Source organism: Caretta caretta, chromosome 1 (genome assembly GCF_965140235.1).
Source record: "Caretta caretta isolate rCarCar2 chromosome 1, rCarCar1.hap1, whole genome shotgun sequence".
In the NCBI taxonomy this organism is placed as follows: Eukaryota; Metazoa; Chordata; order Testudines; family Cheloniidae; genus Caretta; species Caretta caretta.
This window is the reverse complement of record NC_134206.1, coordinates 140791192-140809656: the sequence shown is the minus strand read 5'-3', so window position 1 is coordinate 140809656 and position 18465 is coordinate 140791192. Positions and strand designations below refer to the sequence as shown.

Sequence of the window (18465 nt, the reverse complement as noted above, 5' to 3'; positions counted from 1 at the left end):
ATAGATCTGAAAACCCAAAAGACACTCCCTGACATCTCCAGATACTAAACATGTGACTGGTACAGGGCACAGCCAGATAAGTTCAGTAGCAACAACAATTAAAGAAAATGAAGAAATTAAAATTAAAGACGGGAAAAGATAGAACTGAAGGGATTGAACAAGAAGGGGAAAGGAAGAATTTCAGTAGCTACACATGATTTTTTTTCAGTTATAATATAATAATGTAATATAATATTGTGATTTCCTAATAACAGGCCTTCTCTCACTTATCATATACCCATGCAAGTACTCACAATGATAAAAGGCAACCTATCCACTATTCACACATCCTGTTCAATTCTGTTATCAAGCAACCCACTAGCCGCTGTTAGCTCTAAATAATGTATTTGTTTTTACTGACATCCAACAACCAATGACCCAAAGGACTCAGGTGTGTATCAGGATGATATTAATTTTGATAGGGGCCCAGGGCTGTTATAGTTTTGGGAGTCCCTCCTTGCATATTCAGTTTCTTTCGTTCACTGTTTTACCACCACCCCTGTCCAATGTCAAAGAATCAGTTGTTAAATTACCTTGGTTATTTCCGTTTTCTTTTTTAAATGTGATATGGTAAGGTTGAATTAAAGTTAAAATGGGCAAAACCATTTTAATTTTGGGCCATAACCAGTAGTAAGGCTTTAATTACCTAATTATCAATAGCAGTGGTATTCAGTTACATTTTCTGATGAGCCAGATAAGGCAAAGTCCAAATCTTGGTGGGCCAAAGGGCTCTTCAGGTATTTGCTCCTAGTGAAACTGCCACTGGCCAGGGCTCACAAGCTTTCAAGAGTGGTGTGCCAGATTGTATTTATTAATCTCAAAATAAAAGGTTGAGTGAGCCAGTAGGCAACAGTGCAACAAAATCTTTCAAGCAAATAATTATATAGATTCACTGTAATGCTATTAACACAGCATGCTATTTATATTAATTCTATTTAAACTGTGAAATTAACATTATAAATTAATCTCACTAGGAATGAAGGGACATCTAACTTTCTTTTCCTTATTGTCTGAAATTTTGACACTTGCACAATCTTTTTTTTTGAAAACTTCTGTGCAGCATGTGATCACGTGAAAGTATGTCAATTACTCATAACTTCATGGTGTATAACTAAGTATCTGAGTAAGCTCCCGATTAAAAGTGTACCACTGTAAGTAGAAATGTATCAATGGATTGTAGATCTAATGTGTTTAAATGTAAATGAAAAGCTTCTACATTAAATACATGGCATGAAAGTCAATAGAGGGAAAATAAACTGAAGTGCATCGGCACAGAACCCATCAGTTCTTCCATCTAGTGACCTGAAGAAGAGCTCTATGTCAGCTCCAGAGCTTGTCTCTCTCACCAGTAGAAGTTGGTCCAATAAAAGATTTGCCTTACTCACAGTGTCTCTCTAATATCCTGGGACTAACACAACTACAACATCACTGCATACATCTAGTGCCCCCATCAGTATTGCCCAGCCCCCTATCAGTTCTGCCCTCTAACACCGCCCGTCAGCTGTGCCTCCTCCCCAGCCTCACCTCTACTCCTACTGGGGTTCTTCACCCCCTTTTTCAGGCCAGAGAGGGCTGCAGCAGGGTCCCCTCTTCCCCTTCCTGGCAAGGGGTCTTCACCTCCCTCCCTCTTCCCTGGTCAGGAGTTACAGGGTGGGAGAGAAAGGAACAGAAAAGCCATCCCTGCTCACAGGAAGGGGTGCAGGGGAAGAGCGAGTGGAGCTGCCCAATGCTTCAGGGCTCTTTATGCTCCTTCCTCTCCTCCTGTGAGCAGGGGCATCCCTCCCTTCAAGTGAGAATAGGCCAGGCTCCGGAGAGGAGAGGGAGGGAGGTCTGCTGAGTCGCTCTGATTGGCTGCTGCTTTCCAGTAGGTGTGAAGGAACATGGCTGCCAATTGAAGATGCTATAAATGATATATCAATATCTAGATCCCCTATAGGCCCTGCATTAATCCACCCCTTAATGTATGAAGACATAGTCCAGACTACCAGCTCCACGTAATAGGACCTCCCTTTCATCTGTTAAAATACCACTTAGGGGGAGTAAAGCTATCTTTTTCTAACTTCTCTGGATCTGTTATATAGATCAAATTGTGCCCAGCTTCCTGGTGTGTGACCAATATAATTTTGCTGCTTAAAAAAACAAAGATTTGATCATGCACAAATACTCAATCTTTTGTGTATAATTTTCATTTTCTTCCATTTTTTGTTTTTGCATGTTGGGATGTCTAAATGAGAGTGTGCTATTACTAACACTAATGTCTCATGTTCATATGCTAGAAAAATAAAGTGGAGGGAAAGTGAATAGCTCATCATGGAAATAAAAAAGAACAAAAACGGAAGGTTACATTTACTTAAAACAAATCTAAGCCAGTTTGTGGTTGACTCTGTGCAAGACGCAAAGTGTGCAAGGTCAGGGGGCAAAGGATGCAATGAGCTTTCCCCTCTTCGTGCTCCTACACAGAGGCTAGACACAAGGTGGATTGGAATGTAGGTGTTGTGTACAGATAGCAGCACTAACCTCCCCAAAAATGGTAGAGTGAGGCCTGCACCTGACCAGGCCAAATGCATCCTCTCCCAGTGTGGTGGAACGGAAGTAACAGCAGCATACACACCTTATTAACCTCAGCAAAATTCTGCCTCATTAAACTAAAATTCTGGGGGGCAGGAAGGCGCTGTGCACCCTCTTCTTAACAAAGAGTGCCCCTAAATCACAATATAGCCACTACACATTTGTCATTTCAGTATTGCTCTTTCCATTCGCCAGCCTTTAAAACAAGGTACTAATTAAAACAGAACTTTGAAAACCTTCTTTTTGAGTTATAAGTTGTCTTGTATGATAACTTTTGATATTATTTGCTATGTAATTTTTTTCTTTTAAAAGTAGTCTGGAATGAAAATATCTGTTTTTATTTTTTTGCCTATATAGTCCTCCCTTTCAAGTCCTGATTTCTTTGACTCACCAAGCCCTGAAGAGGAAAAGGAAGAACATGTGTCCATTATACATAAAGCAACTGAAGTGTCAAAGAAAACAAAGACTGTTACAATATCACAAGTAAGTTAATCAGACCGTTTTGATTACTCTGCATCTGCTAACTTACCCTCATGTACATGCATTGTCGTTTATTTTATTTATTTCACGGTACCCATCATCTCAGTAACTAGGCTCCTCAGGGTAGTTAGTTTTAAAAAATACATATAATACTGAAGGATTGTCCTACAGTGAAATACAAGATGGAGGCCTAGTCTACACTAGAAGAGGTTTGCCCTTACAGCTTTGCAAGTATAGCTATATGGGCAAATCCTCCCACTGTAGACACATTTTATACTGGCAAAAAAGTGTGTTTCCCAATATAGCTTATACCCACTCCCTGAGCAAAATAAGCTGTACTGGCAACACTTTTTTGCTGGTATTACTGCATCTATTCTACGGCTTTTGCCAGTATAAAAAGGTTGCAAAAATCATATCCCTAAGCAACATTACTATACCACAAAAGTTTCTGGTGTAGGCAGGGCCTTAGTAATTAAAGATCTAAGTTCTGTTTGAACTTAGAAAAGTTACTAAATCTCTCTTCACATCCTTTTCTTTTCTGTTTACTATTAGGCATGTTGTGTTGTCTATTTGTGTAACATTTTATCTTTGCTTTGAGGTCCTCAGAGAAAAAATCTGATACAAATACAATGTATTATTTATGATGATTAAATATTGATCTCAATCAAGGTTTCATTAGTGCAAATGACCCTGTTATCTGCCTCAGCTACGGTACCCCAGTCAGTCAAAAGCCCAACCAAAGAGGTAAATCTGGCACCGTGTCCTTTAGACTGTCAAACTCTGGCCACTGCTGACTCATTGGAAACCAGTTCCAGAGGTTATGAATCCCTATTGGGAATATCCTATGGACATCCAGAACTCAAGAGCAAAAGCCGTCAAACCACTAGAATTAAATCTGAGAGGGAGAAGAGGATGAGATAACTGAGTTCCAAACCATTTATGATTTTAACTATTGGTACCAAAACTTTAAATGGTACTGGTAAGTGAACAGTCATTAGTGTAGAACATGTCATATTGATAATATATCGTCACAGTAGCCTAGAGAAAATGGAACCATGTTAATAATGAATACAGACATCTGTATTTACTGCTCTAAACTATCATACTGTTCTAGCTAAACTTCACAAGAGAGCTGCACATCACAGAGAACTATTGTCAAGGTTTTAGGCACCAAATTCCATTTAACTTAAAAATTTGTTTTATTCTGATTCTAGTTCTCTGGATCCTAAATGTATGAAGCAAACTTCTAGCAGAAAAAAACAAAACCCTAGCATGGTCTAGTGGATATCAGCCTGGGAGTCAGGAGACATGGGTTCCATTCCTGCCTCTACCACCTTTTGAGACACCTTGGGCCTGTGCTTCTATTTCCTCTTCCACTCTGTCTTATCTGCCAAGGGCTTGTCCACGTGTAGTTTTTGCACCACTTTCACTAAATCAGTTTAGAAACAGACATAAATATAAATTCACAGGAATAAACTATATATGTATAAGCACCTTCAAATTGTTGAAACCTGCCCACAACAGGGGTTGTACCACTCTAAATATATCAATATAAAATCACACCCCTGTCTGAAATAAATTGGTATAAAAATTTTGTGTAGGACAGGCCTTAGACTGTAAATTCTTCGGGGCAGGACCTGTTTCTTACTGTGTGTTTGTACAGTGCCTAGCACAATGGGACCTCTAGGCACTACCTTAACACAAAATATAAATTCTAGATTGGATATTTAAAAAAGAAAGAGAGCCACATTTGTTATGGTGTTACTGAAAGAACACTTTCTGTATTGCTCCCTGTGCTCTGCAGCATTTTAATCAGCAAATACTGTTCCCAGAGTTCTGCCAACATCAGTAAGTGACAAAGTTTAGTCTAACGTGTACCTCACTTCCTAATCTGTAAAATAGGAATAATATTTCACAGGGATGTTGTGTGGATAAAAATCCATTATTTTTTTATTCAGACACTTCAGTGATGTGGGCCCATATAAGTACCTACATAGGTAGATTAAGACAATGAAACTTCCAAGCCCCAGAATTCCTGTATGGAAGTGTGGAGATGTAGACATGAGCAGAAACTCAGTACCAAAGTTACACAATTATTTTAAAGTAGTTGAACATATTATTTTTCTCCTTGATAGATGTTTCTCATTGATAGATGAATACTTCCTGCAATATGAGGTACATTTGTTCTGATGGAGAATAAGTCAGGGAGGTTTAAGGATTATATAGCTCTTAAGTAATAATCTGGGTAAAGTAACTTTTCCTTTTCTTTAACTGTGTTTTGGATTGCAGACAGAATCTTTCAATTACTAGTTGAAAATCACAACAAATTTGGTACTGCAAGAAATCCTACTTAGTTTCTCTGCATGACACAAGTTGCATTCTCACCGAAATAGGTCAGCTTAGCTCAGCGTACTCTGACTTATAATAAAGTTCTGTGTGAAACGTATATCAAGCACTTAATTTTGTTAGAGAATTGCCTGTGTCGTCTTAATAAAAATGTAAAATCTCTGTTTTTAACTCTTTTCACCTTTGTACCTGTCTTATTGGTGACCTAGATTTTGGTAACGTTTTTTCCTTGTCAGTTGCAACAATACTGATGGAAAACATTTCAGTGATGGGTTGGGCTGAGGGTCCCTGGCAGGCTCAAGCTTAATACTGTGGTTGTTCAGAAAGACAGATTTGAGTAACAGTGACGTATCGTATCCATTGTGCCATGTTGAAGCATGTAAAGGTTCTAACCAAACCCATCAGCATGACTGCAGGGGAGTAAAATATAGCTAATACTGAGATGTGCTTCCAATTCAGGAAACCAAAGCTTCTTATCACTGGCAACTTAATATTCATTGTTTTTTGTTGACAGGTGTCTGATAATAAAACTTCATTGCCTCCAAAACCAGGGGGTTTGACTAGTGGGAGTAATGTACAAGCATCGTTATCCTCCTCATCCTCACCTGCACTTCATTCAGTTACTGTGGGAACAACAGGCCATAGGTCAAATTCCCCATCTTTGTTCAGTACTGAAGGAAAGCCAAAGACTGAGCTCTCAAGCCAGGGTCCGGCAGCCTTGGAAGAGCTGAGAACACAAGTTAAGGAGCTAAGAACTATCGTTGAAACAATGAAAGACCAGCAAAAGTAAGCATTAGAAACCACAACATCCATTCTAATCATCTTTACTGTGCTTGTACCAATCTTTTCCATATAATATGTATGTTTGTGTGTGAAATTCCTTTGATCTTTTTGTCAGACAAAAAGGTTTCATAAAGACAGATGTTGAGAAAAATTTTAAAATACTGATACAGTCAATCTGATAGTTTGTAACAGCTTCTCTGGAGCTACGTTGTTTTATCATATAAGTACATGTTTACATGGACTTTTTGAAAAGCTGAACTGCTGACTGACAGAGGTTAATGAGTCTAACGAGGTGCTACTGTCTAACACGTCAGTTGTCATTTAGGGACTCTTAAATATGTTGATCTGAAAGCTGAGAAGCATTTCTAGTGGGGTTTTATACTAAAATTCTTCAGTAGTTGTTAAACTGTTAATACAGTTGCCCAGAAAGCTGCTCCTCCAAATGATTTTGTTGCAAGTGACGGGATTTCTGAGGGTCTAGAGCCCATCCCACCATGATGTGAGACATTCCAGCCCCCTCATGAAGTTCAGCCCTGCTATAAGCCAGCAGAGCCTCTCCATCTTGCTTGCAGTGTTCTCACAGGAGGGGAGGGAGGAGTAGGGAGCAAAGAGCACAACAGCCCAGCATGGCTCCACTCCTTCTGCCCCGCTTGCCAGGATGGTGCCTCTGCTCCTCACCTGCATCCCCCTGCAGCACCTGCGATGGGAAGGGGCAGAGAGAGGTGAAGAGCCCATGGGAAAGGGGAGATGAGAGGGGACGCTGCTGTATACCCCCAGGCCTGGGAAAGGGGAGTGAAGACCCCAGGAGGAGCAGTGGTGTGGCTGTGCGGGGAGGGCTGAAATGTGGGAATGGGGACTGATGAGAATGGGGGGACTGAATTGATGGTGGGGGCTAGGGTGTGCTGTTGGGTTCAAGGAAGGGGAGAAGTCCCAGGAAGCACAGGAGGAAAGAACAATTAAAATAAAAACGAATTTTTTTACCTATTTGGACAATTATGAGATTTTAAAAAATAATTTATTGTAACTACTGGATAATGTATATAGTTACACAGTTATCCAAATTACACAAAGAAAGAATGGTTTAAAATTATTTGTTAAATATTTAGAATGTAACTGAATTATTTAAAAAATAATATTTAGGGATTGATAAGTATCATTATTGCACTGAAATATAGAAAGCTCGGAATGGTTCATGTTGTAAACATATTCATGTACATAGCGATCTTTGCAGCTCACATAAATCTTTATTGAAAAATAATTGGAAAACTTGATACATAATGAGAGTGCTTTGTGTTTCTTGGATGTTCTTTATTCATTTTCCAGCTCCATTTTACAGGCTTCGTATGTTTTCAAATATGTGTAAATTAGATTTTTTGTCATATTTTATATTTATTACATTATAGTGCTCTCCACTGAAGTACATATATTATACCTGTGTACAATACATTAACATAAGTACTCCCCCTCTTTCCCACCAGCCTGGGTGTCTTCCCTCTCTTTATCCGTTCTCTCCGTTTTTGAAGGGGCATCCATCCTAATAAGCAGATACCATTAACAGAGGCCACTTAGGACTAAATAAATAAAACAACTAAATAAAACAAATATTTAACCATTTTGCATCTTCTCCATTCTAATTCTCCTTAAATATGTTTGTGTACCTCCACCATCTCCATTTGAGCAGCCAGGGAGAAGCATGTGTGCATTAAAGGTTGATTTTTCAACCTGAAATTATCATACACACATTACCAGAAGAGTAGAGGGAGGTAAAAAGTCAAAAGACAGACTAAAAAACCATGGTTTGATGATGTTTTATAAATCTCATTACTTTTTTAGGAACTGGCTCATGATTTTTGATCTTGTGAGGCTGGCAATACTGTAACTGAATTGTGATTAATAATGAGTTGAAAACTCTCCTGTCATTATTCTGAGTCTTACATTTATTTTTATTCTTGGGGGAGGGGGGATATTGGGAGGGTTTAAACTGCTCAAATCTCAGAAGCTGGGATTTTCTCATTATTTTTGACCTTCCTGAATATTGCTGATATCTTCCATTGTTCCCAGTGGGAATGAAACTAGGGTGTCCACAGGCCAGGCCAAAAACAGTAAAGGGACAGGGTAGAGGTTTGGGGAAGAGGATTTTAGGAGTACCGCTAAAACCTGTAGTGGCAGAGGAATGTGACAGAACAAAGAAGGAGACTGTAGGGGAATAAAAGAACACGGGGAGGACTGTCAAGTAGGGGTTGTCGAGGTGAATGTGGCCCAATTTGGGCCAACTGACACCTATTCCCAGCCTGCCTTGCATAGCCACTGGCCCCAAGAGCCCTCTGGCCTGACATTCTAGCAGGAGCTGCCTCCAACTGCTGGTTTCTGGCTTGAAGGACAGGGCAGTAAACAGGAGTGTGACAAGATTTATTACATTCAGCGTTGCTGTAGCCGTGTTGGTCCCACTTTCTATTTAGCTGTGACATTCTGAGTACCTTTCCCAGACCTGAAGAAAATTCTGAATAAGCTCAAAAGTTTGTCTCTCTCACCAACATAAGTTGGTTCAATAAAATATATTAACCGCACCCGCCTTGTCTCTCCAAGATTTATTATGATCAGAGCACAGGCCTGGGACAGAGGAGAGGATATCTCTATGGGAAAGATATAGTGAAACTTCCTCCTCCAAATAATCACATCCTGGTCTTACCTTTCAAAGGTCAGAAACCATTTCTTTTCCCTTCATGACATCCCCTGGACAACAGACCATTTTGTGGTAACCTACCAGTGGACTAATCCAAATTTCCTATTGTCGTTTACAAAAAATGTAATTGGGGACTGACTCAGTGGTGACGTTACTGACCAGAGCAAATTTTGGTGGCCAAAGTACTAAACCTGTAAACACAGTACTTTTATTACAATGGAAAACCTTATTCCTTGTCGTATTTTTGTAAGTTGAACAAAAGTGGTCAGCTGCTACACAGCTGTTTTCCAAAAGCATAAGTGAAGTCTCTTCTGTTGATTATGTGTTTTAAATTAAACTAATGCAAAAAGTTGTAAGGATATAAATACTTTGATAAATCATTATTGAGAAAATACAGCAACTGGTTTGGTGGGAAAATGGTTCAGAGATAATTGTCTTTATTTTAATAATATGAACCTTTGCAATTTTTTCATTCTTTTTTTATAGAAAAGAGATTAAACAATTGTTGTCTGAATTGGATGAAGAAAAAAAGATCCGTCTACGATTACAGGTACTTGAATCTTATGACAGGTTTCAGAGTAGCAGCAGTGTTAGTCTGTATTCGCAAAAAGAAAAGGAGTACTTGTGGCACCTTAGCGACTAACAAATCTTATGTGGTCGGAGACAACTTTACAGGGATACTGGCAGGTCAAATTTAGCCTCAAGCATAAGGCAAACAAGCTCTTATAAATGTTATAAGAAGCACACAGTATCTTGATAGGGAAGAAGGCAGCATACCGCATTTATTGAGAATACAACAGTTAGCATATGCTTTTCAATCACACACACACACACACACTCTCTCTCTCTCTCTCTCCTGCCAGTTGATGTTTATAGTTACCAGTCCAGAGTCTGGATCAATCTAGTGGCCAACCAGATTGGTCACAAAGGGGATCAGGGATCATGGATATGTGTTGATGGTTCTTTGGCATCAACAAATCTGGATAAGTGTCTTCGCTCCGCCTTTCTTGACCATCTGGTTAACAATGGCCTTCACACCTTATCTTTTCCTGATGCATGCATTCCTCATTCACACAAGCAGTCTGTTACAGAGACCAAACAGTCTTTTACAGAGACTTTGAGAATACAAACAGTAGTATTTTATATCAAGCAAAAAGGCATTGCAAATTAAACCTTGCTAAGTTTTACAATTAATAACCAAGACAATTTACATTGAGACCCAGGCCTTCAATGTTCCTCTAATCTACTTAACATAGACACAATACAGAATCCTGTCTCTTACTAACTAAACCTTAAAACAAAGAACTAAAGAGGGCCCAATTTGTAATGCATATGGGAAAACAGAATCTCATAGTCCCAGAGGGTCATTCCTTTCTGCTATTCAAATGGGGTGGCTAGCAGGATGAAATCAAATTATACATTAATTCTTACAGTGCAGTTCTAAAATCCTGCCCCTACAATAAAACTTAAGATAAATACATTCTTTTAAAAAAAGAAAAGGAGTACTTGTGGCACCTTAGAGACTAACCAATTTATTTGAGCATGAGCTTTCGTGAGCTACAGCTCACTTCATCGGATGCATACCGTGGAAACTGCAGCAGACTTTATATATACACAGAGAATATGAAACAATACCTCCTCCCACCCCACTGTCCTGCTGGTAATAGCTTATCTAAAGTGATCATCAGGTGGGCCATTTCCAGCACAAATCCAGGTTTTCTCACCCTCCACCCCCCCCCCACAAATTCACTCTCCTGCTGGTGCTAGCCCATCCAAAGTGACAACTCTTTACATAATCAAGTCGGGCTATTTCCTGCACAAATCCAGGTTTTCTCACATCCCCCCCACCCCCATACACACACAAACTCACTCTCCTGCTGGTAATAGCTCATCTAAACTGACCACTCTCCAAGTTTAAATCCAAGTTAAACCAGAACATCTGGGGGGGGGGGGGGGAGGTAGGAAAAAACAAGAGGAAACAGGCTACCTTGCATAATGACTTAGCCACTCCCAGTCTCTATTTAAGCCTAAATTAATAGTATCCAATTTGCAAATGAATTCCAATTCAGCAGTTTCTCGCTGGAGTCTGGATTTGAAGTTTTTTTGTTTTAAGATAGCGACCTTCATGTCTGTGATTGCGTGACCAGAGAGATTGAAGTGTTCTCCGACTGGTTTATGAATGTTATAATTCTTGACATCTGATTTGTGTCCATTTATTCTTTTACGTAGAGACTGTCCAGTTTGACCAATGTACATGGCAGAGGGGCATTGCTGGCACACGATGGCATATATCACATTGGTGGATGTGCAGGTGAACGAGCCTCTGATAGTGTGGCTGATGTTATTAGGCCCTGTGATGGTGTCCCCTGAATAGATATGTGGGCACAATTGGCAACGGGCTTTGTTGCAAGGATAAGTTCCTGGGTTAGTGGTTCTGTTGTGTGGTATGTGGTTGTTGGTGAGTATTTGCTTCAGGTTGCGGGGCTGTCTGTAGGCAAGGACTGGCCTGTCTCCCAAGACTTGTGAGAGTGTTGGGTCATCCTTTAGGATAGGTTGTAGATCCTTAATAATGCGTTGGAGGGGTTTTAGTTGGGGGCTGAAGGTGACGGCTAGTGGCGTTCTGTTATTTTCTTTGTTAGGCCTGTCCTGATGTAGGTAACTTCTGGGAACTCTTCTGGCTCTATCAATCTGTTTCTTTACTTCTGCAGGTGGGTATTGTAGTTGTAAGAAAGCTTGACAGAGATCTTGTAGGTGTTTGTCTCTGTCTGAGGGGTTGGAGCAAATGCGGTTGTATCGCAGAGCTTGGCTGTAGACGATGGATCGTGTGGTGTGGTCAGGGTGAAAGCTGGAGGCATGCAGGTAGGAATAGCGGTCAGTAGGTTTCCGGTATAGGGTGGTGTTTATGTGGCCATTGTTTATTAGCACTGTAGTGTCCAGGAAGTGGATCTCTTGTGTGGACTGGACCAGGCTGAGGTTGGTGGTGGGATGGAAATTGTTGAAATCATGGTGGAATTCCTCAAGGGCTTCTTTTCCATGGGTCCAGATGATGAAGATGTCATCAATATAGCGCAAGTAGAGTAGGGGCTTTAGGGGACGAGAGCTGAGGAAGCGTTGTTCTAAATCAGCCATAAAAATGTTGGCATACTGTGGGGCCATGCGGGTACCCATAGCAGTGCCGCTGATCTGAAGGTATACATTGTCCCCAAATGTGAAATAGTTATGGGTAAGGACAAAGTCACAAAGTTCAGCCACCAGGTTAGCCGTGACATTATCGGGGATAGTGTTCTTGAGGGCTTGTAGTCCATCTTTGTGTGGAATGTTGGTGTAGAGGGCTTCTACATCCATAGTAGCCAGGATGGTGTTATCAGGAAGATCACCGATGGATTGAAGTTTCCTCAGGAAGTCAGTGGTGTCTCGAAGGTAGCTGGGAGTGCTGGTAGCGTAGGGCCTGAGGAGGGAGTCTACATAGCCAGACAATCCTGCTGTCAGGGTGCCAATGCCTGAGATGATGGGGCGCCCAGGATTTCCAGGTTTATGGATCTTGGGTAGTAGATAGAATATCCCAGGTCGGGGTTCCAGGGGTGTGTCTGTGCGGATTTGATCTTGTGCTTTTTCAGGAAGTTTCTTGAGCAAATGCTGTAGTTTCTTTTGGTAACTCTCAGTGGGATCATAGGGTAATGGCTTGTAGAAAGTGGTGTTGGAGAGCTGCCGAGCAGCCTCTTGTTCATATTCCGACCTATTCATGATGACAACAGCACCTCCTTTGTCAGCCTTTTTGATTATGATGTCAGAGTTGTTTCTGAGGCTGTGGATGGCATTGCGTTCCGCATGGCTGAGGTTATGGGGCAAGTGATGCTGCTTTTCCACAATTTCAGCCCGTGCACGTCGGCGGAAGCACTCTATGTAGAAGTCCAGTCTGCTGTTTTGACCTTCAGGAGGAGTCCATCTAGAATCTCTCTTTCTGTAGTGTTGGTAGGGAGACCTCTGTGGATTAGTATGTTGTTCAGAGGTATTTTGGAAATATTCCTTGAGTCGGAGACGTCGAAAATAGGATTCTAGGTCACCACAGAACTGTATCATGTTCGTGGGGGTGGAGGGGCAGAAGGAGAGGCCCCGAGATAGAACAGCTGCTTCTCTGGGCTGAGAATATACAAGATCTCTGTCAAGCTTTCTTACAACTACAATACCCACCTGCAGAAGTAAAGAAACAGATTGATAGAGCCAGAAGAGTTCCCAGAAGTTACCTACATCAGGACAGGCCTAACAAAGAAAATAACAGAATGCCACTAGCGGTCACCTTCAGCCCCCAACTAAAACCCCTCCAACGCATTATTAAGGATCTACAACCTATCCTAAAGGATGACCCAACACTCTCACAAGTCTTGGGAGACAGGCCAGTCCTTGCCTACAGACAGCCCCGCAACCTGAAGCAAATACTCACCAACAACCACATACCACACAACAGAACCACTAACCCAGGAACTTATCCTTGCAACAAAGCCCGTTGCCAATTGTGCCCACATATCTATTCAGGGGACACCATCACAGGGCCTAATAACATCAGCCACACTATCAGAGGCTCGTTCACCTGCACATCCACCAATGTGATATATGCCATCATGTGCCAGCAATGCCCCTCTGCCATGTACATTGGTCAAACTGGACAGTCTCTACGTAAAAGAATAAATGGACACAAATCAGATGTCAAGAATTATAACATTCATAAACCAGTCGGAGAACACTTCAATCTCTCTGGTCACGCAATCACAGACATGAAGGTCGCTATCTTAAAACAAAAAAACTTCAAATCCAGACTCCAGCGAGAAACTGCTGAATTGGAATTCATTTGCAAATTGGATACTATTAATTTAGGCTTAAATAGAGACTGGGAGTGGCTAAGTCATTATGCAAGGTAGCCTGTTTCCTCTTGTTTTTTCCTACCTCCCCCCCCCCCCCAAATGTTCTGGTTTAACTTGGATTTAAACTTGGAGAGTGGTCAGTTTAGATGAGCTATTACCAGCAGGAGAGTGAGTTTGTGTGTGTATGGGGGTGGGGGGGATGTGAGAAAACCTGGATTTGTGCAGGAAATAGCCCGACTTGATTATGTAAAGAGTTGTCACTTTGGATGGGCTAGCACCAGCAGGAGAGTGAATTTGTGGGGGGGGGTGGAGGGTGAGAAAACCTGGATTTGTGCTGGAAATGGCCCACCTGATGATCACTTTAGATAAGCTATTACCAGCAGGACAGTGGGGTGGGAGGAGGTATTGTTTCATATTCTCTGTGTATATATAAAGTCTGCTGCAGTTTCCACGGTATGCATCCGATGAAGTGAGCTGTAGCTCACGAAAGCTCATGCTCAAATAAATTGGTTAGTCTCTAAGGTGCCACAAGTACTCCTTTTCTTTTTGCGAATACAGACTAACACGGCTGTTACTCTGAAACCGTACATTCTTTTAATATAAAAAGAAATTAAAATATATGTATATAAACAAATATATATTCCCCTTGTAGTGTTTGCAATCTATATGCTGTTGCATTGTGTTATCGCATGAAAATATGAAAATTTTCTGGAATCTGAATAGTCTTATTTTTTATTGTCTAAGCTGAGGGAAATACAAAAAAGTAAACAGAGTTCAGCTGGTGAAAAGTGAAATCTGTTTTTAAAATTCTTAGTTTTAATCATCTAATTTGTTCATAAAGTAGATGAGAGAATTTATGTTTTAAAATGTTATTTACAGCCTGCCAATGACTTTTTAAATAAGAATTGGTCTTATTTTATTTGAAAAGTTAATTTCAGCGAACAAGATTCTACTGTTTCTCTTGCACACAATCTGATAATTCTAAAAAAGTGTCATTTTAAAAAATATATATTATTTCCATTAAGAGTCCAGGTCCTGCTTCTTTAACATTTAATATTACCTTACTTGGAGTCATCCTATAGAATCAGTCACTTGAGTAGTACTTGACACCGGCAACATGAGTAAATGTAGTAGAACTGAGCCATTATTTGGACCATCAAATATACTGCTTGTGATACAGCATAGCCAGAAGGCAGCAGGAGAGTGATATAGGAGAGATATCCAGGGGAAGGAGTTTGAGCAGAGTGGTTTGGAGTTTGAGCAGAGAGCAGTTTGAAGGAGTTGGAGCAGAGTGCAGTTTGAAGGAGTTGGAGCAGAGTGCAGTTTGGAGGAGTTGAAGTAGAGGAGAGTTTGGAGAAGTGCCGTGGCTAGAAGACCAAGACCCAAGGTAAAGAGACACCTGGCTTGTGCAGAGAGAGAGGGCAGGAAGCCCCACAAGCTGAAGAGCAGGAGAGGGAAGTAGCCCAGGGGAAGGAAGCACGAATTCAAGTGGTTTACCACGATCCCTAGGGCCCCTGGGCTGGGACCCAGAGTAGAGGGTAACTATCAGTTACTCTGTTAGGTCAATTGGCAGAGGGCTGTGTGGTGGATCACAGATTTCATAGAAGATTAGGGTTGGAGGTCATCTAGTCCAACCCCCTGCTCAAAGCAGGACCAACCCCAACTAAATCATCCCACCCAGGGCTTTATCAAGCCGGGCCTTAAAAGCCTCAAAGGATGGAGGTTCCACCACCTCCCTAGGTAACCCATTCCAATACTTCACCACCTTCCTAGTGAAATAAAGAGAAGCCTTTAGGCTTGGAGTGCAGCAACAGTTCAGTCTCCACTCAATGGAGAAGAGTCTGAGTAGGTTCACGACATGTTCCAATGACTATCTTTGCGGGGCTCTGGAAGAAGAATCTCCAATTCTCTTTAGCCGGAATGAGAGTCACCTGGATGTGTGAGGCTTTTGCTTGTGGGAGTAATAAGGGGATAACAGAGAATCCTCTACTTTCAAGCCCACCACACCCTGAGATAAGAGGCAACTGAATTTGGTGCTGGCACTATGCATGAATTTGACACATCAATAAATCTCCTAATCAGATTTTTCTTTGCAGATGGAAGTTAACGACATAAAGAAAGCTCTTCAATCAAAATGAATACTGGATAGGTGGAATGTTACATTATTCATCATGACTGAGACTCAAATTTATGCCCCAGCCAAAATAACTTTGTGCCAAATGATTTAAGAATTGCCTCAATATCCCTTTGTTTGAAGGATTAGCACAAGAGTTTTTGATAGCACAACACAAATTCCAACGAAGAGGAAAAAACTTCAGGGGATGCAGTTGCTGTATGGCACTGGTTGTGACTGAAACTGATCTTACTGTGCTAACGTCTCTACTTCAAGATCACAAATGAAATGAAAACTCAGGCAGTGTAGTCCGTAGTGGTACTATTTTGACGATATTTTTCCATAAATAAAATGTATTTCAGGTTATCCGTTTACAAGCTTTTATGATTTTGACCTTTTTTTTAATTCTTTTGTCACAGATTCCTAAAATATTTGTACTGCATATAAGCCAGGAATGAATGTTGATGTTTGGGGGGGGGTGTGTTTTTTTGCTTCCGGTAGAATAGCCTGCTTTTTGTGGGATGGTTTACATGCTAGTACAGATGCAATTTTATGTCCCAAAACCAATCTACAGTGTAAATTTAAGTTTGTGTAGAATGGCATATTTAAAAAAAAGAAAAAAAAAGAAAATCTTGTCTTGACAATGATTTGTGCCTTCTTTTTGCCACCCACTGGTTGGAACTGGGTTGCAAACCAGATCTCAATAATGTAGCTGCCATGATGACACCAATCACTTAGGTCCACTAGAGGTCACTCTTCTGAGGTATAGCTGCTCAGACAACCTCGCCAGATGTGTGCTAAGGCAGCATAAGGTTGGGAGCAGCTTTGTCTTACAAGCCGTGGCTTTTTAGCTTTCCTGTTTAATAAGACTCTCATTCAGCTAGAAAAGTCATCTCTGCTTGATTTTCATTAGAAAAGTTAAAACACCTGCCTTTGTCCCCATTTTTGCACACTTTGAGTGAACAGAATATGCATTACTAAAGCAAAAATAAATAAAATTTAACTAAATATATCATCAGTTAAAAGGTTGTATTATTTCATACACAAGGTTCTCTTTGTTGTGTGATGTTGTTTAACTTGCTATTTATGTGATGTCATTTGCCACATTCTGTTGTAAGCTTTCTAACATAGATGAAATAGAAGGATTTCTTTATAATACATTTTAGCAGCTGTGCTTTCTTTTCTGGTTTTATGAAAATCAAGTTTTGTGTGTGTTTGTTTGTTTGTTTGCAATGGAGCATTTCAGCCTTTGAAAGTAACTTGTTTCTTTCCTGTTAGTGCAATCTGAAACAAAGTATTATAAGACTGCTCTGGCTTCATATATAAATGGCAGCAGATTTCATTTAGCCTGTGAGAATGGTTTTATTATGTTTCTCAAATGCCCACTATGTCTGTTTATTGAGTTTATCTGAATCAGCTAAATATAGATATTTTTGTACAGCTTGTGGAATGAGTGATTGATAGCATTAGTATTAGGAAGTGATAAAATCGCACAAAGGATCTATTATTCATTATATCAAGTGTTATTAATTGATACCACCCTAGAGTTCCTGCATCACAGTTTACTGTTCTTCCTGCTAAGGGTTGGATAGGACTTATTTCTCAATCTGCCTGTGCCATTCATGAACAGCTGGCGGGGTTCTCATTTGGTTATATGGAGAATTCATTTATATATGTTTAAACACACAAACGTCCCAGTATACACGTGTTACCTGAAGGATTCTCAACTGGGTGTTCTGCATGGCAATACAGAACATTATCATTGGGTCAATTTCCTTTGCTTGTGCTTTTATGCAATGAAGGTGTCTGAGATTTCAACTTTTGTTAGTGAAATTTACAATCTTTGATTTAAATTACAGTGTATTCTCAGTTGTAACTGGAACAAAAGCACTAATTACATATGTGGTCACTGAGATGCTTTTATTTAATGTTTTTAAACAACTGCATTGAGATTTTTTAAAATAAAATTTATAGTCCCATCACGGTTTTCCAGCAATAAAGATATTTAGGTTATTAATTTCTGTATCTTTTATGAGACCAGTAACAGTTTGGGGAGAATAGGAGGACTTGCGATGTAGCCTGTAAGGATTCTGCTGGGGTTCTGAACTGTGTATATTTGAAACGTATACAGAATTAAACAGTTTCATAATGCAGTAGATTCCTAACTTCACCCATGGGGAAAAAAAGCTATGGTACCAGTGATAAATTAAAGTATTTTTTCCTGGACTGGACCTTGAAATATAAGAGGCAACTCTGAAAAGTTGCTTTTATAAAAGCCTGTCTGAACTCAGCATGGACTTTCCTGAAATTAGATTTCATCGATTTTTTTCTCCTGTTAAAATGGTTTTTCTCCTGTTAAAACTTGTCATTTTATAAGGCTATACTTAGAAGTCCGACATATCATGCTTTGTAAAAGAAGATAAAATGAGATTTTGTGAAAATATTTTGTTCAAAACTTTATTGTTCTGGGAGGAAGATTTCTGGGGAAAACAAGTTCTTCTTCTTCTTTCTGGTTTCAGAGTAGCAGCCGTGTTAGTCTGTATTCGCAAAAAGAAAAGGAGTACTTGTGGCACCTTAGAGACTAACAAATTTAT

The 18465-nt window shown here is 40.2% G+C and overlaps 1 protein-coding gene across 11 annotated transcripts in view; it reads left to right on the top strand.

Moving 5' to 3' along the window:
* Positions 1 to 17029, top strand: part of SH3KBP1 (SH3 domain containing kinase binding protein 1) — a 344411-nt gene extending 327382 nt beyond the window's left edge. For all 11 annotated transcript variants that reach the window (XM_075131808.1, XM_075131826.1, XM_075131818.1 and 8 more), the window contains 4 exons: positions 2965 to 3090; positions 5948 to 6219; positions 9386 to 9449; positions 15855 to 17029. In XM_075131808.1, the coding sequence (XP_074987909.1) occupies positions 2965 to 3090; positions 5948 to 6219; positions 9386 to 9449; positions 15855 to 15896 (504 nt within the window). In that variant the 3' untranslated portion in view covers positions 15897 to 17029. The remainder of the gene's footprint in view (positions 1 to 2964; positions 3091 to 5947; positions 6220 to 9385; positions 9450 to 15854) is intronic.
* Positions 17030 to 18465: the final 1436 nt, after the last annotated feature.